The 23615-nt window shown below is 37.8% G+C and overlaps 1 protein-coding gene across 1 annotated transcript in view; it reads left to right on the top strand.

Annotated features, from left to right (window-relative positions):
- Positions 1-848: 848 nt before the first annotated feature.
- The window catches only part of ZC3H12C (zinc finger CCCH-type containing 12C), a 70245-nt gene continuing 47478 nt past the window's right edge, over positions 849-23615 (top strand). The window contains exon 1 of the mRNA XM_027082370.1: positions 849-1299. Coding sequence (XP_026938171.1) covers positions 1276-1299 — 24 coding nt within the window. The 5' untranslated portion in view covers positions 849-1275. The remainder of the gene's footprint in view (positions 1300-23615) is intronic.

Below are 23615 nucleotides of genomic sequence, written 5' to 3'. Positions count from 1 at the left end.
TTGGATGCAGACAGACCTGGGTCCTTCCTATGCAAGCTGTATACTTTTGGGAAATTTTTCTAATCTCAATATTCTGTGGGATAAAGGGGATTATAACACCTAGCTCAGTTGGCCGTGGTGACACTTAAACGAGTTAATGCACTTAAAGCAGCTGCCAGGTCTGTGGCACGTGGTAGAGGCACAATCCAGGGACGGAGATGTTCCTTTCCCTCTCACTCCAAAAGCAGATGCATCCTGCCCAAGGCTACGAGTGACGCGCCTGGTGACAATTCCACAGGCAGGTGAGTGAGATGATTTGAACATTTCTGAAATGTTGGCCTAGATTGTGCTGGGTGTTGGACAATTCACAAAGTAGAAGGGCCCGCTGCTCTCAGTGCTTTCACACTTGCAACTCAGGAGCCCACCTCCGTGCAGAGGGCTCTCCTCCCAACCTCCCGAAGGAGATCTGGATTCAACTTGACTTTCACCTCAATTTGGACATGTTGCCACTTCCAACAAGGCCAGTTTCCTTACTGAAAGAAGTCCTTCCCCTGGGTAAAATCCCAACAGCTTCATTTGTTTAAATTCCCTTATTGGTCTTGCTAATGCCGGGTGTGGTTTTTCCTCATTACGGAATACTGATAACAAGCAAACTAGCACGGGAAAGGAAGGCAGCCGCTCGATTCCCTTGCTGCCCAGGGAATGATCCGTGGTACTGCCGGGTGGAGGAGGCGTAGCTGAGCCAAGAGGCGCCGCCGGCCCGGGCAGGGGGAGCGGAGTGGGGAGGTCGGGACCCCTGGGCTGGGCGCGAGGAGAGGCGGAGCGGGAACCTCCCGCGGCCGCAGTGGCCCGGCCAAGCCCGACAGGTTCCAGCAGCTCCCCTCACCCCTCCCCACGCCTCCCGGGTTTTCCCCTGGGTTCGGGGTTTCCTGTTTCAGTTCTCGGTGATCTCCAGCAGCAGGTGCTGGTTTGCCAACCTCAGCTCCAGACAAGGCGAAGGAGGAGAAGGAAAAGAGGAAAGGGGAGGAGGAACCGGCGCAGCGGCTGCGGCTGCGGCTGCGGGCGGGCGAGGGGCTAGGGGCGAGGCGACAGCGGGAGATCCAGGCTCGCTCTCCCCGCGGAGCAGCGGCGCGAGCGGCGGGCCGAGCCGGGGCCCCGGCGTGTGGCTGGTGTGCGCGCAGGCGGCATGGGGGAGCCTCCCACTCGCCCCGCGCTCTAGCGGCGGCCAGAGGCTGAAGGAGAGGCGGCCGCCCGCCGGAGGGTCCCGGGGCGGCCCCGCTTCCAGGGCATGTGGTGATGGCTGATGAGAAGAGACTGAAAGTAGGTTGAGCAACAGATCCGGGTGCGCGCGCGTGGGGGTCGGGGGGGCGAGTTGTGCCAGCTGGGGGAGGGGGAGCCGGGGCTGCGGCCGGCGCGGAGGGCGCGCGGGCTCGGCGGGCGGGCGGGCGCGGCGCCGAGCGGGGAGGGCCGAAGTGGCTGCTGTCGCTGCGGGCCCCGCCGCCGGCTCGCCGCTTCCTCGCGGGGCCGGCCATGCCGGGTAGCGGCCCCCAGGTTTGTCCCTCGGGAAGGGGGTGGAGGGGCGGACAGCGGCGACAATGGCCCTGAGGGAGCTGGGCGAGGGGAGGGCCGCGGGCCGGGAGGCCGCGCCCGAGCGCCGGGCGGAGGGGCCGTGGCTGGGGCGGCCGCGCCGGCGGATCTCCAGGCCCAGGCAGGTCGGGCCGCTGGAAGTCGAGTCCCTGAGCCCCGGCTGCTCCCGGGGCTCGGGCGGGGTCGAGCGAAAGCCCAGCGCATCCTCCCGGGCGGCAAAGCCGGCCCCACCGGGGATCTCGGGCGAGGGGAGGCCGGTCTCTCCGGCCCCGCGGCCTAGGGCTTCGGTCCACTCCCGGCCGCCCCAGGGCACGGCCGCCGAACATGGAGGCGGACCCGGGCGCCCCGGATGGAAACGGACCCACAGTCCCTCTCCTGAGGCTCAGACCTCGCGCGCTGGGAGGCGGGGGGGCGGCGGGGGGGGTGAGGCAGCATCCGACAGCTCGGATACAGCCCCAGCCATTAGCTTTTATTATCCATCCCTCCAGCCAAACCCCCAGGCGGGCCGTGGCGAAAACCCCCCTCTGCTCCCGCGTCCCTCCTGCAACCCTCACCCCTCAGTGTCCAGCCAAATTCCCATTTTCACCCTGCGTTCATTTAGCCGGACCGGTCCCCATGTTTAACTCCCTACAAAGAGGTGTTACAAATGTAACTTGGAGAAATGAACCCCGCATTTCCTCCCTTAACTGTCTCGTCCTTCACCCCTTCAAGACCTTAAAACCAGCCTAAGCTTCCAAGTACTGATCACCCTAACTGGATTTCTTGCTGTTTGGGTAACCGTTAACAATCCTGGTCTGTGCTCTGTGTTTTGTGATAAAGAGAAGAAATACTAATCCAGATTTAGGGAAAGTTTTCCTGTTGGTTGCAAGAATGTGTTGGAATATCCCCAGGCCCATGAGGCGCTTATTGATTCAGATTTTTTTTTTTTTAACCATCTTAGAATAGTTGCAGAGATACTTGGGGCTCAGTATATTTAGAAATTTGGGAAAATTCATCAGTTCTTCACTTATTTCCTCATGTAGTTTTTCTAATGTATATTATAAACAGAAAACAGTGGATATGCCTAATACAAGTTTTTGGACCTTGGAGAACCACAAGAAGTGGGAATGTAATGTGTTATATATTTTTTAAAGTCTTAATATATTTAGGGTATGAGGGTATGACTTCCATTTATTTAATCACATATGCAATTAATTTTAGTCGCAATTTCTCAATTTTGGTGTTATCTGTTGTTCGAATATAAGGATAGCTTCACCAAGTATTTGTAAAATTGTCTTACTGTTGATAACCCCAGGAAGATGCTTATTTCAGACTTGCCTCTCTATTCACCTGCTTTCTTCCAATTTGGCATTTGGATTTTAAGTTACCTTAATCTGTCTACTTGAAGATACCCTAAACATCAGAATCGTTTGGTAACTGTGTATCTATGATTTGAAATGTTTGAGTATTTTTACTTAGTTTAACAATGGATTTTGCTTTCAAAGTAGGTTACATTTCTACCTCTAGCATCTGGTCATCACACAAGTACTTAAACTCTATATGTAAAGTAAAATGAACTTTTAAACAAAACAACAGCAAAAAAGAGGCCACTATTTTTTTAACCTGCTTTTAATAATGGAAGTCTAATGAACTAGTTTATTATAATGGAAAATATTATAGGAAACAGAAACGTTTGTATGCTGATGGAAGTTTTTATTAGTCATTTCCTTTTACTACATTTTTGTTTTAATTACTATACTAATAAAATTATCCTATTTTATATTACTGGTTTCTCTGGAGCTATGTTTTCATGGATTACATCTGCCAAATTGAACCCCAAGTGTTCAATAGATATAGTGTTTTTTAAGTATTTTTCTCATTCTACAACTGGGTTACCTTGTCTTCATTCTAGCACATCACAGTGTTCTCTACATTAATTTTAATTACTGTAACAGATGTAAAAGTGTTGCTATCATTTTATAGTTTTTAATACCATTTTTATATCATTTTATACCCTTTTAGTGCTTTCAATTGCTTTTCTACATATATTCAAAAGAATTCTACTTTCATTCTTATTTGATAGCAGTTTTAAAGAAGCAAACGTAAGATTTTAAGTAGGAGGGTTTTTTTTTATCATTTTAGTATTAGAATTAGAATGTAGGATTGTAAACTAATTGACAGTTATTGCTCATGTGAGACTGGTAAACTTCTATTACCTCAGCAAATAATTATTTAGTATCAATCTAGGTGCTGTATAAGGACCCTGACCTCTAAAAGAAGAGAGATTATTAACAGAGAGCACATAAAGCTAGATGGAATATTCTACGTGCCATAAGCAAAGAAGTAGGAAATTCAGGCACTGAGAAAGGTGGCATGCCAGGCCTTAAAGATGGGAGTCATTTCCAAATGGATACCCTGAGTCAAGGAAAGCAGGGAGTAGGTGATCCAGTGTGTCTGGAGCATTCCCCGGATGATAGGAGTAGTGGATGATTAAGGTGGCAAAGATGGTTTCAAGGGTATAGTTTTATTGGAAAGACAAATATTAAGTAAGAAGGTCAGTGAATAACAGAAGCATATTAAATCAGGAATTCAAATTTAAGCCTAAAATATCGTGATTCTGGGGTTCAAAAATACCAAATGTTCTTAAAAAAATTTGTGTTTTAAGTGCTGATATGCCTCCTGTATGATCATCTCTAGGTCCATCCATGTTGCTGCAAATGGCATTATTTCATTCTTGTTTTATGGCTGAGTAATATTCCATTGTATAAACATACCAGATCTTTTTTATCCATTCATCTGTTGATGGACATTTAGATTGCTTCCATGTCTTGGCTATTGTAAATAGTGCTGTAAGGACCATTGGGGGTGCATGTATTGCTTTGAATTATGGTTTTCTCCAGATATATGCCCAGGAGTGGGATTGTAGGATCATACGGTAGCTCTTTTTTTAGGTTTTTAAGGAACCTCCATACTGTTCTCCATAGTGGCTCTACCAATTTACATTCCCACCATCAGTGTAGGAGGGTTCCTTTTTCTCCACACCCTCTCCAGCATTTATTATTTGTAGACTTTTTGATGATGGCCATTCTGACGGGTGTGAGGTGATACCTCATTGTAGCTTTGATTTGCATTTCTCTAATAATTAGTGATGTTCAGCATCTTTTCATGTGTCTTTTGGCCATTTGTTTGTCTTCTTTGGATCTTCTGCCCATTTTTTGATTGGGTTGTTTTTTTGATATTGAGCTGTATGAGCTGTTTATATATTTTGGAGATTAATCCCTTGTCAGTTACATAATTTGCAAATATTTTCTCCCATTCTGTAGGTTGTCTTTTCATTTGCTTCATGGTTTCCTTTGCTGTGGCACACTGTATTTTGGATCCAGTGGCATAAAGATAACTTTCAGATCTGTGATGTGGAGATATCAATTCCATCTTTGGTTTTTATAGCTGACATAATAATAGTTATTGTGTATTGTGCACTGATGTGCTAATGTCATGCTTATGCTTGCTTTTATTATCTTCATTCTATAGATGAGGAAACTGAGACACAGAAAGTTTAAATAACTTGTCCAAAGTCACACATCTAGTAAATTGCAGAGGGAGTTTGAACCCCTGAGTCTGACTTTAAAACTCATGCCCTTAACCACTAGGCAGTTCTGCCTTCCTGTGATACTATTTTTAGTTCTGTAAAAAGTGTGTCATTGTGTGTATGTTTGTATGTTGATACACATTGTTTCAAAATTAAGAGATGCATGATGATTCTTATGCCCAGTGAACTGGCATAAAGTAAAGCCCATAAGCAGATGTCTGAACACTCAAAGCATTCTGCCTTTAAGATAAATTATCAGATCTCTAAAGGTAGATAGCAAATAAAAATCCCAAGTTCTTCCTGCTTGCCTGGACATTATTCCCCTATACCCCCTCATCTTTTGCCTGGCTCACACCTCATTATTCAGGCCTCAGCTTAGATCTCACTGGGTTTACTCCATTGTAGGTTAAGATTGATAATAGAGGTGACACTTACTGTGCCAAGCACTGTTCTAAGTGCTCTACATATATTAATGCATCTAATACTTACTGTACTCCTGTAAAGAAGTATTTCAATACTTTTTTTTTTTCTGATGAGGAAACCAAACTACAGTGTGGTTAAATAACTTGCTAGAGGTTTCACAGTTAATAATGGCAGAGCAGGTGTCCCAACTTAGGCTAAGTATGAAATATTAAGGTCTCTTTAACCTAATACATGTTAATATATTATTGTGAGATTTAAACTATATAATAGAATCATCTCTCTTGGGAGTTTATAGAGCTTGGTGCCCCACCTTTCCATCCCCATTTAACATTCACTAAGGATTTTCTCATGACATTAAAAATATTTCAAACATTTTCTTCCTAAGAACATATCATTTTACTTAATCATTCTCCTATTTCAGTTAGACATTTGTTTTCCCCCAGTATTTCAAAATCCTAATGCTTTAGTTGAACATCCCAGTAATTTTTCTTTTTTCTGCATCTGTGTTCTTAGGATGGATTCCTAGAAGTAATGATCAAAGAGAATAAGCTTTAAGGTCTTTGATGGCCAAAAAGTTTTCCAGAAAAGCTGTATTGGTATGTACACTTGTCAGAAAAGCGTGACAGAGCTGATTTCATTCCATGTTTGAATTAACTATTAACTGTAAAATTTTTTGACAGTTTGTTAAATGAACATTAATATCTAATTTTAATGCTGACTTTTTTCTACTTATATTTTAAGATATTAAAGTAGGCAGGTTGATTAAGAAGAAGCAAAGAGAAAAGTAAAACCACCTGGAATCTTCTTACCAATAAATAACTTCTGTAAATATTTTGATAAACACTCTCCTATTTTTTCTTCCTGTAGTTATACTTTACAGAATTTTTACTTGAGTTTTAAATTTAAAATATAAGCATTTTCTAATTACCCATCTTTAGGCAAAATTATTTGTTTACTCCCCTGTGTTTTCAAAATACTTTAAACCCCTCTATAACACTTGTATATTTGGTGATAGTTAACTGTTTCTTCTTTATTTCTTTTTTGCTTTCTGTGTCTCTGCTCTTCATCTATATAACAGAAAAAAAAGTACTAGCTAGGGCATAGATTTGTCATAAGGATTAACTGATAATACAAAATACAGTGCCTAGGATCTTCTTTATCTTGTTTGTAGTCTTTAGGCAAGGACTTTGGTTTACACTGTTTTATCCCAAGTCTTCTACAGTGTTTAATACCTAGTAGATACTTCATGGATGTGTTTTTATTGTTAAAGGCCATAGAGTATGTTCTTTAAATGGACCTGCTGATGTGGTAGGGTGAACAAAAGTCAGTAGATGGCTATGAGATGATCGCAGTAATCAGTAGAGCAAATAACACAATTTGTGTACCCAAACATTTTAAAATTAACTTAGTATGTATGATGTGATTTCTTGAGTGGTCACATGCATTTACCCTTATCTACCCCACTTAGCTGGGGAAGGATATTATAAAGGCAAATTTCTAGAAGTTAGTCTTAAAGTCTTTCAAGAACAAAACATTTTAACTATTTTAAATGGAAAAATTTAAATACATGGATTATATTTTTCTACCTTCAAGTAACATGTAGCCTATAACTTCACTTATTATGAAGCATAATAATAGCTAACATTTATGGGGCACTAACTTTATGCCAGGTACAGTATTAAGCACTTTACTTACATTATCTAATTTAGTTTTACAACAATTGTATAAAGTTTATACTGTTGTTTTGCCTATCTTCCAGGTGATAGAACAGGGGTTATCAAGATTTCTTATTTATCCTATCTAAATAACAATGCTTGTTTTGCTTTTTTTTAAAAAAAAAAAAAGATGGTGAGGACAGCAGAACTCAATGATTTCTGTTGATGTATATTAATGATTTTTGGTCTTCTTTCCTTGCTGTTAGCTGTTCCTTGCTGATGTTGTCACTTCTTCCCTCTAATTTGAAGAAGATAACTGCTATGGACTGTGAAACTGAATGACAACAGCTAATATTATGGCTAACATAAAAGTATTTAGGCAGCAATTAAAGGCCTTTAGGACTCGCAGATTGTCTAGGTTGGAGAACTGAGAAATTGCACTTTCAGAGAGTAGTTGGGGCCTCTAACAATCAAATAGACCTGGGTTTGAATCCCAGCTCTGTCCTTTACTGGCTGTGACCTTAGACAAAACTCAGTTTCTCTTTGATTTCTTGTACTTTGCAAGTTGTTTTTAGTGATTTAAGCTAATGAGTATAAAAAGTGCCTGGCACATAGAAGGCAGTGAATGTTATTATAAAGTGACTTAGCAGTATTCACTGAATTGATTAGACAGAGATTTTGTTTGTTTGTTTTATTTTTCTGTCTACTTATTCACTGGCTCTTAATTGTGTTCTGGGTAATTGGGCTTACCAGATGAAAAATACCTAAAAAATCAAGTTTACTTTTATTGCTTTTAATATGTAAGTTTATATTTTAGATTTTTCAAAGGGCTTTTAAATTTATTACTTCATGTCATTTAGGGTGAAGCTAAAATTAGTTTCTGTTCTTTGTTCTTAGTCATCTACTCATTTCCTATTCAAAATTACATGGGCTTAATTTTATCCTTTATTCTGTGACTTAGTCTGTTTCACATCTTGGCTTTTACTTTATAATTTATTTTTATTATTTTGTATACTTATAGGGAGCAGTTCTCCCATATAATTGAGGCTGCCTCCTCATTGTTGACTTAGACGTTTTTTAAGTCATCGTTTCTTTGAATTGCCCCACTGAGTTGGCGATTTTATGTATTAGATACTTCTTGGAATTTTGCTGTAATTGTAAATGATTAGTACAGATCTAAAATGCTGGAAGTGTGCAATAAATTATCTATTTTGATAAAGTAGGCATTATTTCTATTTTTGCTAAGATAGAAAAATGCCTTAAGTAACATAAAAATTGTGTTCATAACGTTATGTTAAAATTAGCAATATCATGCATAGGAAAAAATAATTTTAAATAGGAGAGATGTTTTCCAAAGTGCATTTCTATTATTTTGACTACTTCGTTTTATCTTTTAAAATTAAATTTTGAGTTAAATATTTTAACATTTATTTTATCACATTTTTAAAATAGAGAAAAAGTAAAAGTGATAGTGAAAAATCATATATAATTCTCCCGTAGAGAGAACTTAAAGTTTTGGTAATGTTTTCATTTTTTTTTAATCTCCTAGTCAATATAAACACATCCTTTAAAAAATTTGTATGCATATGTAGTTTTGTTTCTTGCTGTTCATTCAATATACGATGTTTTCCTGTATCATTAAATATCCTTTTAAAAGATTATTTTTATTGGGCTTCCCTGGTGGCGCAGTGGTTGAGAGTCCACCTGCCGATACAGGGGACACGGGTTCGTGCCCTGGTCCGGGAAGATCCCACATGCCGCGGAGCTGCTGGGCCCGTGAGCCATGGCCGCTGGGCCTGCACGTCCGGAGCCTGTGCTCCGCAGCGGTAGAGGCCGCAGCAGTGAGAGGCCCGCGTACCACAAAAAAAAAAAAAGATTATTTTTATTGGCTGAATGCATTCAACACATTCAAATACTGCAATTTAATCAAGCTCATATTGTTGAGTATTTAGAGTATGACCAATATTTTTATTGTTATAGTGAACATGATAAATGTCCATGTATATAGATCTTTGTACACATTGATGAATATATTTTAAACAAATTCCTAGATGTGATCATGCAAATTGCCCTCTAGAAAAGTTGCACCAATTTATATTCTTAGAAATGCATGTGTGTCGCTCTCTGCACCCATCACAGTTTCCCTTCACAGCCTGTCTTTGTTAATTTGATAAACAAGAATGACATAATAGTGCTAAGAAGCTCCTTCAGTAGAGTCAGAGAGATTGAGTTTGAGTTCCTGTTCTGACGCTTGTGTGATCGTGGGCAAATTTCCTATATTTTCCTAAGCCGCAGTTTCTTTGTGAAATTGTGATGATAGTACCTATTATCATGGTAATATCATATAATATCATGGTTGTGGCTATTAACCAATAATGTACATTGAAGTATAAGCCCTTGAGAGATGTTAGCTGTCATTATTAATTATGAATGAGATTTCACCTCATTATATTCTATACTTGGTATGCCTATATTTTATACCTTGTAGTGGGTGGTATAAAGGAAAGTTAGTCAATTTTAAATAACCATCTTTTATGTACCGTTAGTTATATTGTAGTACTTAGTTCCAATACTTTTTCAGTTGACTGTCTTGATTTTCAGGATATATTATAAGTGACCCCCAAATAATATAAATTTTTAAAAATATTTCAACTTTTTTTTCTTGTCTTATTGCATTGGTTGAAACCATAGAACAGTGATAGTAGGCATTTGAGCTTATTTCTTATTTTACTGGGTCTTTCTCCCTGTTATTTCATTTTTTAAATGCCAATGGCTATTGTTTCCTGACATAGGTGTCCCCTGCTTATATACACATATTCCTGCAAATATCTATAAAAGCTAAATGTGAGAAACTTGAAAATAGATTTATATATTATGGGAGAATTCCTTTAAATTGTTAAATTCCTAAGTATCTTTTAGGCACATCTTCAAAACTATATTTTCAGCATTTGACTCATGTTCTCTTCTTTTTAAATTGAACATACAGTCAGTCAGTTTAAATAAGGCTAAATGTCAGTAAGGCTGAAATTTTGCTGCTTTCAACCCACTTAATGATTCCATCCTTGTCTCAATGATACAGACTTTGAGACCCACTTTACTTTTCAGCATTGTCTGCTATTACATTATATTTATAAAATACTAGTTAAAGTAAATGAAACAAATTTGCCCCTTGGAATAAAACCCTTATTCAAATAAAGTCTTAGGGTCATAGTCCCAGAGCCCTCCTTACTCAGCTTCTGAGGCATCTTTCAGAAAACTGTTTAAAAATGACTACCCCCAAAAAAAGATTCAAATAATTTACAAATCACAAATACGACAGTGCTACTGAAACTGAAGTTTTCAGGGGCTAGCAGGAAACCCACCCTGTGATATCGTAAGGTTTTTGTTAAATAATTTTTGTACCAAAGTCCTGATTTAGCATGTTTTAAAAAATGATTAAGTATAGCAACATATACTGTATGAAGATATGGTATTCACAGATCTAGGTAGTGTCTTTCTATTGTTGGGTTACTAAAATTTGAATCCTGGACTCTCTTCTTTTTTGTACAGTTTTCCATCCATGCAAACTATATTTTTAAATACCATCTACATGCTAATGACTACCAAATTTTTATCTCCAATACTGACTTCTCTCTTTTACCCAGCTGTCTTGGGACAGCTCTACTTGGATAGCTATTAGTATCTGAAACAAAATTATCTAAAACAGAATTTTTGTCCTTCCAAATCTGTCCCTTTCCAAGTCTTCCCCACTTTAATAAATGTTACTACCATCTTCTCAGCTGCTCACACCATAGATCTAGAAGTTCTTGATTCTTCATGTCTCTTTCATCTTCCACACCCATCCAAGTACCCATAAGTACCCATCAGTACTTATGATTAAATGAACTGAATTAACAGTGTTCAATATTAGAAAAATCTATTATCATAGAATGAAATCTACTGGTTAAATGTGTATTGTTATAATTTGAATATACTATATAACTTACCTTTCTTATATTTAGAACTCTGTATAAAGTATAAGTAAGATTATACATATATTTGATTAGTTTTGGTGCCATCTTTGTTAGGTTTGGTCATAATTAGGCCAGCCTCATAAACCAGTTGGGATGCTTTCCATGTTCTTAGGTGCCCTAGAATAATCTCAGTAACAAAGGATTTTGCCAGAACACACCTACAGAAAAAATGGGTATAGCATTCTTTGTCAGGAATGGAATAGAGGGTATAAATCTTTAACAAAGTTTTTATTTCTTCCATGGTTATTCACTTACAACCTTTTCTTAAGTCGGCTTCAATTATGGATTCTTATTTATTGGCATAAAGATTTATGCAAAGAAACCCTTCCATTTCATTGAACATTATATTTGTATTGTTAATTTGTAGAGTTCCTCAACCTCTTGGTCACATTTTTAGGAAGTTATTCACTTATTCATTTATTCATTCATTCATATTTAGAACCAGCTCTCCATTATATTAACCATTTCTACATTTTTTTGCTTCCTAATTTACTTATTTATGCTTTTAATTTTATTACTTTGCCTACCTTTATTTTGGCTTGTTTGCTTATTTTAACCTTTCTAATTTAAATGTTTAATTCATTTATTTCTTTTTTCTATTAAATACATTTACACCATTAATTTTTTCATTGAGTATTAATTTGGCCACATCCCATAGGTTATAATTCTATTGTCATCCATTTTTAATGTCCGTAATTTTATTTTTTATTTTTCTTTAACTGCAGGGCTATCTGGAAGAGAGTTTTAATGTACAGATATTGGGAGTTTTAGGGTTTAAAAAAATTTTTGTTATCAGATGCTGACTTCTCATTTTTGTGTCTCATAGTCAGAGTATACTTCCATTCTCTATGTTTGAGTTTTTCCTAAATGCCTTGAAAAAGTTGGTCTGTCTAGTGCAAATGTCCTCTGTATCTTATCTTTGAAGTCAAGAAATCCCTAGTAGGGTTTCCCTGGTGGTGCAGTGGTTGAGAGTGCGCCTGCCGATGCAGGGGACACGGGTTCATGCCCTGGTCTGGGAAGATCCCACATGCCGCGGAGCGGCTGGGCCCGTGAGCCATGGCTGCTGAGCCTGCGCGTTCGGAGCCTGTGCTCCGCAACGGCAGAGGCCACAACAGTGAGAGGCAAAAAATAAAAAATTAAAATAAAATAAAAAAAAGAAGTCCCTAGCAATTACTCTGTGAGTACTTCAGATAAGGGCCATTTTAATTGTTGTTGCTGTTGTTGATTAAATACACATATACCCTGGAGTTTAATGCCATCATCATCATTTAAGGCCTGTGGATAAAAGAAGTAAATCTAAAGCTTTAGATTGTCAGGGCTTTTTGTCATCTTTGTGTAAGGATAGGATGGTGTAACTTTCAAAATAAGCTGATCTCTAAGTTTGTTTGAAAAGTATTTGAGTTCCTTAAATGGGGCATCTCTGCCTGCAGATCTCTACATCTCCTTGGCCCTTGTGTGCTCCCTTCTGTGTGTGTTCTAGGATTTCCTGGAGTTGGAAGTTGAGCCAGCAGCTCTGTTTTTCCATGGGCCCCACTATGCTCTTTACCAGTTTATAGTATTTCAGGGTGCATCTTTCAAATACTCTCACCCCCAAAATTGTAAAGCTTTGGAAATAAAAATTAGTTCTTCTTTCCTGACCTGTTTATGGATGGGATGAATACATTGGCCAAGAGAAATGACAGAATTTTAGAAAATACTCCACATTCTTTAAAATGGATGGTGGACAATTCTAGTGATCCCTATAAGTAAGAAAAACAAAATGCTTTAAATTGCTGCTCCTTTATTTCCCATTAAGTTCTCTATTTTTCAGTGTTCTTTCAGGTCTTTTGATTATATTAAATAGAGGCTCTGCTAGGTCCTAAGGTCTTTAATCCCTCCCTTTTAAATAAGAACCTCAGTAGGGAATCAGAGGCAGCTAATGTTTGAAGTCAAATACTGATCCACAAATTAGAAAAATTTTCTGTACTAGGAGAGAGACTAGGTTTAGAGTATAGGTAGTGTAAGTGTGATTTTGAAAAAAAAAATCAGGAGTTGGCTTATAAGAAAAAAATTCACAAAATTAATTCTGTGAGTTTGGTTGATGTAGAAAATTTTACTGCTAGCCTAGGTGGCTGGGAAGCATGTGCCAGGTTGACAGCTGCAACTTAGCTTCTAGACCATCCCATGCTGGGAGAGCACCTGAGTGAAGATGTGGCAGGTAGAGAAAACACTTTGGAATTCCTGAGTGATAGCCAGAAGCCAGAATGCCAATTTGGCAAGAGTGCTACCAGGTGCTGAGTCTTGGGCCTGAGCATTCCTCAAAATAACACGTAGATCATAAATGTTTATTTCCCACTTTGAGAGCAAATGAGTACTTAAGTCTTATGTGCATTTTAATAGATTGAATACTATTTTATGATAAACACCTAATATAAGCTAATCCAGTTCAACATGGATTTATATTTGATCAAAATCCTGAAATAATTTTCTTCTCAATGTGTGCTAACCTCTTCCGCAACTTTTTGTATTATCTCTTAAAAAATAATCAGAATTAGAAGATAAAATAAAACAATCAGTTATTTATTTTAGAAATACTGGGTCTAGGGACTTCCCTGGTGGTCCAGTGGTTAAGACTTTGTGCTTCCACTGCAAGGGGCATGGCTTAATCCCTGGTTGGGGAACTAAGATCCCACATGCCAGCATGGCATGGCCAAAGAAAAAAAAAGAAAAAAATAGAAATACTGGGTCTGAAGACTGATTAATTTGTTTTATTGCTAAATCTTTGCTTTCCAATAATGTAGCTTTTTGCTTACTAAACCCAAAGGCTTAAGAATCTCTTCCAAGAGTCAGAAATGCGGTAAGTTGGTTCTGTCCTCCCTGCACCCCCTTCTCTCCATGCACACGTGTGCATATGCACACACAAGTGCAGAGGAGGAAAGGTGCCGACAAGGAAGGAGGTCCGGAGACCAGGATTACACTAAGATTCTTATATTTAAAAATCTTTCATCAATCGTTTTATCTAAATAAATAGTCACTTGGTTTAACAAGCCATCCTTAGAGCATCCATTGTACTTACACCCCTTCCTCAAGAATCTTTCATACTTAAATATTTAATAATTACTTTTATCATATAAACATCACAGTACCCTCAATGATCTTTCTTTTGGAGTTTTGATTTTTGCGGGAAGGGAGACTGGACGGAGCAACTAGGATGGGAGTATCTAGACGGCCAAATGGCAGCATTAAGCCTCTAGGTATCTTGAGAGCTGGGAAAGAAGACTGGAGATGCGTTAGAAAAGGAGGCAGAAGAGCAACAAGAACGCACTTCCTGCTCCTGAACATTGGCAGTTCCCTGCCAGCTGTGCTTGTCCTCGCCTTTCACTCTTCACCCCAGTCAGTCCTGGCCCTCTGGGTCTTGTGGAGGCTGGGAAAGGACTGCAGGGTTGAGGGTGGTAGGCTGGTTAATTTTGACCGAGAATTAGAGGCTAAAGTAGAGCCAGCATTTGCCTCATTGAACCAACTCTGTTTTCCCAATTCACTGCTATTCCTTCTTTTTTTTTCCTCTAAGTTATTGTCCTTTTATTTATTCCCAGTCTTTCATTCATACATAGGTGGGCATACCTTTTTTCTCTCCTGCCCCATTAAATCCATTCTCCTAGTTTAAAGTTCTCAAAAGAAAGAAAAAAAAAACCCTTACCCTCCCTACCCACCAAAATATCTTTCTATATCTTATTCCTTTCCTGCCAAACTTATTAAAAGAATACATATGCTGTCATCTCTTCTTCAGCACACACTTACTCCTTAACTGGGAGTTTTTAGCCTGTGTTCTGTGGTTCCCCAAAGGGTCCATGGATAGAATTTGGGCATTCTGTGATGTTGGATGGGAAAAAATTTATGTATTTATATTCATATCCTCTGATTGAAATTTACCATTTCCCTCAATTATGAATGTAAGCAACAAGTCCAATTTTAATAACAGCATATATGACTGTGTCATCCATAGAAATCATAAATGTTTCCCTATCATGTTACAGTTGAAGTAAATACTCTGAAATATCATTTTTACTTTTAACTACTTCAAAATCATGGTAGTTATTAGGTCTGCTGCTATATCTTATTTTAATGTGTTAATAAAAGACATATTTTACTATATCACATTTTTACATATTTTGATGACTATTTTAATATAATTGGCTTCTTTGTAATGCAGTCTCTGCTTTTGCTTTGTGCATTTAAAAGCATTACTTCGAAAAGAGGTGTATAGCCTTCATTAGACTGAGAAAGGATCTATGGCATAAAAACTTGTTTAGGAGCAGCTGCCTGTTCACCCCACCTGTCTTCATATCTCCAAAACAGCTCCCTCAGTGGTCACTAATCACCTTTACCCAATGTCCTCAGTCATTCTGCAGTGTATCTGTATCATTTGGTGCCATCAGTTATTTTTTGTTACTCCTTCCTCTTTTGTCTTTAGTATCAAATCCTTACTGGACCCATTGGCTCATCTTAGAAAATATCTCATATTTGTTTCTTTTTTTCTGCATAACTTTAGATACCAGTCACCTTTTGCTTAGACCATTATGTATTATAATACCTTCCTAACTTGTCTTTGAGTTTCTTGCCCCCTCAAACCTAATAGAGCTGGAATTACCATCCTAAAATGTAGTTAGAAACACATCATTCACATTCTCAGAAACTTTCAGTGGTTCCCCATTACCTTTCTTTTTTTTAAATCAATAATTCTAATTTTATATTAGTTTTATATTTAATTTTATATTGATTTAATTTATATATAAATTATTTAATATTTATTTAATTTATATATTTTAAATTTATATTAATTTTATATTTAATTTTATATTGATTTAATTACCTTTCTAAAATGTGGGTAGAAATACACTATTCCCTTTTTCAGAAACCTTCAGTAGTTTCCCAATAACAAAGTTGAAACACTAGTATGGCATTCAAGACTTTCCATGAACTAAGTACATCCTAACTGTCTAGCCTCTTCTACAGCAGTATTAATCTCACAGTATTCTGTATATTTTATCATCTTTCACGTCTCTGGCCTTTGATCCTGTTTTCTCAAAAATCCTTTCTTTCCCTACCTTACCCCACTCCCCATCTTGCCCTACCACAGACACATACACCATAGTATATATATGAATGTGTCATCATCATCATTCTGTTCTCAGCTTATATGTTGCCTCTCAGAACCTTCTCCAATCTGAGCCAATGTCTTTGTCTCTTGTATTCTATGATATATCACTATTAATAGCATTAATTTTTACATGTGCTATATTTTATAGGTATTCATCTATTTGGTTTCTTTAGTAAATTTATATTCCTTAGGGTAGCAACCGTATTCATGTTTGTACCCTCTCTCATCTTCTTCACTTAATGTCACTTTCTCATAGTAGGCATTCAAATAAATGTTTCTTGAGTGAATACATTAATTCATTGAATACTGGCTTAACCTCTGATTTAGCTTGATTGGGTGACCATGGACCAGGCTGCTGTTGTCCTGCGTTTCATCAGAGTATTACTTTCAAAATGTATTAGTTGTACACATTTTAAAATAGAATTTGATCACCTAGCTAACATCTGTAAAAATGCCATAAGAACTAAATTACTCTGTATTTAATGATATTACTATCAAGAAAATAGATTCCTAAGTCATAGGATTTTTTTCCATAAAAGATTTGTTAAATAACAATTATTTAAAGGAGAAAATTATTATGGCTTTAATTTTTTGATAGTAACTTACAGATCTTAAGAGAAAGCTAATTCTGAAAAGTATACTAATTTATTACTTTATTAAAAGTTAATGAGATTATGAGAGAGGTGGGAGCCGATGGCTGACCTTTGTCTACAGCCATTTATTTTAAAATAAATTTGCACAGTCCACAATTTATATTGTTAAACTGAAAGAAGTATTTTCTCATTTTCCATAAGAAAAACCTTTGTTTCCTTTCAGGTGCTTGTTATAATTTCTTCTAATTTTACTTCCATTTTCTCCCACATCCCTTCACTTCTGCCCATCATCAGATCAATGTATTTCTTCTAAATTACTGATTCCCAGCCATTTTTATACTCATGTTCCTTACTAAGCTTTCTACCATTATCTTCTTTTTTGAATATTTTTTCCTCCACTTTTATCAAGATATAATTGAGATAAAGCATTGTATATATTTAAGGCCACAGCATAGAGATTCAACTTACATACATCAAGAAATGCTTATCACAGGGCTTCCCTGGTGGCGCAGTGGTTGAGAGTCCGCCTGCCGATTCAGGGGACACGGGTTCGTGCCCCGGTCCGGGAAGATCCCACATGCCGCGGAGCGGCTGGGCCCGTGAGCCATGGCCGCTGAGCCTACGCGTAATGCTTATCACAGTAAGTTTAGTGAACATCCATTATCTCATATATATACAAAATTTAAATAATAGAAAAAAAAATCTTTCCTTGTGATGAGAACTCTTAGCACTTACTCTCTTAACAACTTTCACACATAATGTGCCGCAGTGTTCATTATCTGTATCATGTTGTACATATTACATCCCTAGTACTTATTTCTCTTATAACTGGGAGTTGTGCCTTTTGACCACCTTCATCCAATTCCCCCTCACCCCACCCCCTGCCTCTAGTAACCACAAGTCTGATCTCTTTCTCTTTTTTGTTTGTTTGTTCTTGAAGTATAATTGACCTACAACACAATGTTAGTTCTTGTTATACAACATTGTGATTTGATATTTCTGTACTTTTCAAAACAATCACCAGGGTAAGTCTAGTTATGATGTGTCACCGTACAAAGATACTCATAGTTATTGATACTATTGTCTTCTAATTATCCTTATTAGCCAAAGTATTCCATGACACTTAAATCTTGAGTAGTTTTTCTTACAAAAAAGGATAGGTATGTTTGGCTTTTCCAAACTAAATGTCATTCCGCTTTCCCTCTGAGAAACATTGTTCTAAATTATTTTATTAATTTAACAAAATTCATGTTCTGAGATCAGGAACAAAGGCAGAACTTTAGAATTATATTAATGAGAACATAAAATAATGAAAATCAGGTTTTCTATTGTTTTGTACTGAAATTTCACTTTTAGTATAAACTTTTAAGATAATAATATTTACTATGTGCCAAACACTGTTCTAAGTTATTATATATATTACAACCCTGTGCTGTTGGTGTTGTTATTATCCCCATTTTATGGTTGAAGAAACTGAAACACAGCAGTTGTGTAATTTGTCCAGGATATTTGGATACTTTTTGGGAGAGGGTGTGTTGTGGTGTTGGTTCTTATATCCATAAATTATAAGATCTCTCTCTTGCTCACCCTCTTTTCTTTGGACCCCATGCTGGAGTAAACTCTACCCTAGAACTTATAGTAAGGGGTCAGGTACACGTTTCAGAATACCAGTAAATCAGATATTAGAAATAGTGCTGCCTGTATAGGAACACATGGCCCAGTCTAGTCTAATTCCCTTTGGTACGTGGGACAATTGGTTTGTCATTGAGAAAAAGTTTGGATGGAATACCATACCCCTTTTCTAACATCAGCAAAATAGTAGTACCCAAATGTGGCAAAGCAAATAAAGAAAATGACAAGCCAGTCTTATGATTATTGATGTAAAAATTCCTAAGGAAATACCAGCATATACAGTATAATCCTCCAAAATGTAATAATGTTTCTATATTAGTAAATCTGTTAATGTAGTTCACAATATTAGTAACTCAAAGAAGAAATTATGATCATCTTAATATATCATTTTAATGCAATACACATTTTTAATTTTTTTCTTAAATCTTTCAGTAGGAGGAAAACATATTTCTATAAGTGACTTTTTAAAGGCTACATATTGTGTTGTGTGTAAATGTATAGTTGTATATAAACTTATAATTACATACAGCTAACACTTACTGAGTGCGTACTGTGTGCCTGGCACTGTTCCAGGTGTCAAGTGTTTTACATGTATTAGCTCATTAAATTTCAAAACAACTATTTGTATGTGTGTGTGTATTTTATTTTTTAACAGATGAGGCATGAGGAGGTAAATTTGCCCAACGTGATAGATGTGTATGTTTTATATGTATATGTATGTACAACCTAACCAGCCATCAATATAATGCTTAATAATAAAACACTAGACGCATTCCCATTAATATCAGGAATGACACAAAATAACCATTGTTAACATTACAATGTAATTGACAGAAGTATGAAGCAAGAGATGTAAAAATTGGTAAGGAAGAGTCAATCTGATGATTTTACATTATTATATATGCCTGGAAAACCCAAGAGCCTCAGTGAAACACTAATAGAAACATTGAGTTCACTGAGATACCTAGTTCACTAAAGTTTTATGTACAAGAATAAAAATAATTATTTTTTAGACACCAACAATAACTAGTTAGAAAATATAAGGGAAGAAAAAAACCTCCATTCACAGCAAGAACAAAAGCAAAATATTTTAAGACAAGTTTAAAAAGAAATTTATAAGCCCCCTACAAAGAAATCTAGGAACTGTATTGAAAGAGGAAATTTCAATCAATTATTCTTGATTAAACAATATAGTAAATCAGTAGTGCTTTTTAAGCAAGGATTACTACAACACAATCTCCATCGAACTCCCAACAGCAGCTTTTCTATTAAAACTTGTCAAACTAATTCTTAAGTAGCTGGAAGCATATACATGCAAAAGATTCTTGTATGATTCCCACGTTGTGTAAAGTTTTGAGGTGCGTTGCCCTTCAAAGCTCTGCATGACATGGCTGGTCTTGACCTTGACCTTTCTGACCTCATTTGCTGACTCCTCCCCTTGCTCACCTGCCACCAGACATACTGGCCACCTTGCTGTCCTGTGGACGTCTCTCATCTCTGGGCTTTGTACTTAACCCTCCCTCCTCCTGTTACACATTCCTTTCACTTCATTTAGGTATCTGCACAAATAGCACCCTATCATAAAGGCCTTCCCTGATTAAAAGTTTCTCTATAGCATTTACCATCACCTGACGTGTATTTACTGTTTACATTCTCTCCCTCTGTGAGTTTGGTGAGAGAAGAGACTTGCTTTGTTCTTGCTGTATCCCCAGCACCTGGCACCTAGGAGGTGCCCGTTTGCTGAATGAAACTGGCATTAAAAATTACAGGTAAGATCACTAAGAGTTCTGAAGAGAGGATGAAATTACAGTCAATCTTGTTTTTCTTGAACAGTTTACCCTTGAACATCACAGGCATTAGGGGCACCGACCCTTTGTGCAGTCAGAAATCCGAGTATAACTTCACAGTTGGCCCTCCTTATCCAGGGTTCTGCATCCCCAGATCACCAGCCAAGAATCACATAGTCCTTATGTATCTGTTGAAATAAATCCACATTTAACTGGACCCATGCAGTTCAAACCCACTGTTGTTCAAGGGGCAACTGTAGTTATGTTCTATGAAGTCACTGCAAATACTGAACCATTGCTTCTAGAGGAAATACGGGATTAGGTTCCTGCAAGCCTCCGGTCAGAACATTTTCATGGACCAATCAATACATAACCTTGTTGTACATGCAGTACTGTTTAGAGACACTTTATTAAATATGTACTGTTGATTCATTAACACTGAACTCACAGCCAACAGCACTGTAACTCGTGCCTGAACAAAGCTTACCTAACATGCATATTTCTCCACAAGGCACATCACAGACTTCTTGCACTTAGATAACACTTCAGCACTAGACTTGGGGGCCATTTAAACAGCAAATTCACCAACAGAAAGCACAAAAATGCAAAAATCATAGCACTAACAAGCCCTTTTTAAGACACTTGTTTCAGCATGAGGGCTTTGTTCAGCCTCCGCTGGAATGCCTGTCTGGCAACTCAAATGTTCCGCCTCTCTGCACATGCACGTTGCCGTGGGGCGACTGTAAAGCACCGCGAGGATTTATTGGGGTTACAAATAAATTTTAGTGAGTAGGCAAATTTGCAAGTACAGAATCCACAGATAACAGGGGCCAACTATACATCATTTTTTCAATAAATATTTACTGTGTTTCTGCTATGTGCCATGCTCCCAGAGTTATTTACCACTCAGACATTTATCAAGTCCTAACCTTATGCCAGGCCCTGTGCAAAACTCAAATAATCCAAAGATAGGTTTAACAGTGTTCCGGGGAAGGTTTCATGGCAGAGTTGGGGTTTTAGCTGAATCTTCAATACTAATAGATAAGATTTTAACCCGTGAAACTATGGAGAAAGTTATTTTAGAAGAAAGAATCTTAAACTTGGCTATACATTAGAATCACCCAGACCAAAAAATAAATAAATAAATAAATAAACATCTCTAGGGATGAAACTCTTACACCAGTATATTTTAAATCTCCCCATAGGATTCCAGTGTGCAACCAAATTAAGAGAACCACTGCTTTAAATCCTTGTGTTTGGCTGGAGTGTAGGTTATGTGAAGGGATGTAAAGAACAAATAAATCTGGAAAAGAGATTTTGGCCCAGTTATTGGAATGCTATCATTTAGCACATATTTATTAAGCACCTGCTGTTTGCCAGGCACTCTGCTAGTTGCTGGAGATACAGCAGAAAACAAAACACAAGAATCTCTGGCCTGTTAGAGTTTATAATTGAATTGTTTTGGCAGCTGTTTAGGATGATTCATAGTCTAGATTTAACTTATAGTATATGATGATTTGCATTTAGAAGGAATCTTATCCTAAATGCTCAGAATTCTAAATTTAATGTCTAAATTACTATATCATCCTCTGATATGAATAGAACTCTGTAAAGAAAAATTGTGTTGTGAACTTCTGTGCTAATTTGACTGAGCGTTTTCTAACACAACCATTCGTTTTGTTAGCCTCTCAAAGTTTTTCAGTTTCTTGCACACTGGGACAATTGTCTAAACCAGTAGAATGAGGACCATTGGAAGTACTAACTCAAGCATTTCATTTTCTCATCTTATAGGAGCTGGTATGTAAGGAACTATTATCTGTCTTGATTATTAGCAAGAATTTATACTTAGATCAAACTTATAATTAACAAAGAACTTTTATTGGGTCATAATTTGCTGTATACCATGTTTTATATATTTTTTCTTGAGTTCCTTTACATTTAATGTACCATTACACTGTCTTCTAGACCATTAGCAAGAACAGAGACCTCTAATAATAGAGTCCTCTTTTAATTCTGTCTGATACAATTATTCTTTATCGCCTGAATCTGTCAATTTCACTTAAACTTTTGGTCAAGAAGTTTTGAGTTAGTTTGCTAAATAGAGTTATTTAATACCCGAAGAAGAATAAGACATGCACCGTCCTCAGCTGGTACACTCAGCCTGAGATGAAATGATGTGCACACATGAGCACGTGCAGGTGGGAAGTGAGGGGTGCTGTCAGGAGTGAGAGGTACAGTGCTGTGGCATCAAAAGGAGAGATGGGTTGAGTTCTGACTAGGCTTGGAGAATGATGTTGTAAATCTTATCATTCTTGTCAGAGACAAAGTGCCATTTAACTACCATCCAGTTGTGTTATAATGCAGAGAATGTGTCTTACATATATTTTATATAAAATTACACAGTTTGGGGGCTTCCCTGGTAGCGCAGTGGTTGAGAGTCCGCTTGCCGACGCAGGGCACACGGGTTCGTGCCCCGGTCCGGGAAGATCCCACATGCCACGGAGCGGCTGGGCCTGTGAGCCATGGCCGCTGAGCCTGCGCGTCCGGAGCCTGTGCTCCGCAACAGGAGAGTAAACAACAGTGAGAGGCCCGCGTATCAAAAAAAAAAAAAAAAATTACATAGGTTTGGTCAGCTTTTCCTCAGTTTCAGTTGTACTTAATATAACTGTGTTTTGTTAACGTGGATGATATCATGTGCTTTATACTTCTTTTAAGATCATCTATGTCCTTTTTTCCTCACGAATTTTCTCTATCCTGCTCTGCCACACATTAGCTGCTTTAGCAACCTAGTACATCAGCATTTTGGATGTCATTTGTATTCTCTGAGCTTTTCTAAAATTTCTCATTCCTTGAGTATTTACAAGTTTTATAGGAATTGAAGATCATCTTTTTAAAAGACTTGCTTGTTTATTTGAACTTTTAAAAATACTAAATGGGGGGAATTTCCTGGCAGTCCACTGGTTAGGACTTGACACTTTCACTGCTGTGCGCCCCCATTTGATCCCTGGTCAGGGAACTTAAATCCCGCAAGCTGCCAAAAAAAAAAAAAAAAAAAATACTAAATGGGAAGCTAATCATTGGGAAATATTTGAAAATATAACCCAAATAATGATATGGGTTATATTGTCACTTAAAGTGACTATAGAAAAGTTTCTTTGTTTTTAGACCACTGAGAAGAAATACCGTTTTTGTGGATTTCCTATTTGCCTCTGAACCCTGGAGAGAATTGAAAGATATCTGC

Source organism: Aethalodelphis obliquidens, unplaced genomic scaffold (genome assembly GCF_003676395.1).
Source record: "Aethalodelphis obliquidens isolate GAN/ISIS:26980383/991018 unplaced genomic scaffold, ASM367639v1 scaffold46, whole genome shotgun sequence".
Lineage (NCBI taxonomy): Eukaryota > Metazoa > Chordata > Mammalia > Artiodactyla > Delphinidae > Aethalodelphis > Aethalodelphis obliquidens.
The sequence above is the reverse complement of the archived record's forward strand: the minus strand, read 5'-3'. Positions and strand labels throughout refer to the sequence as shown.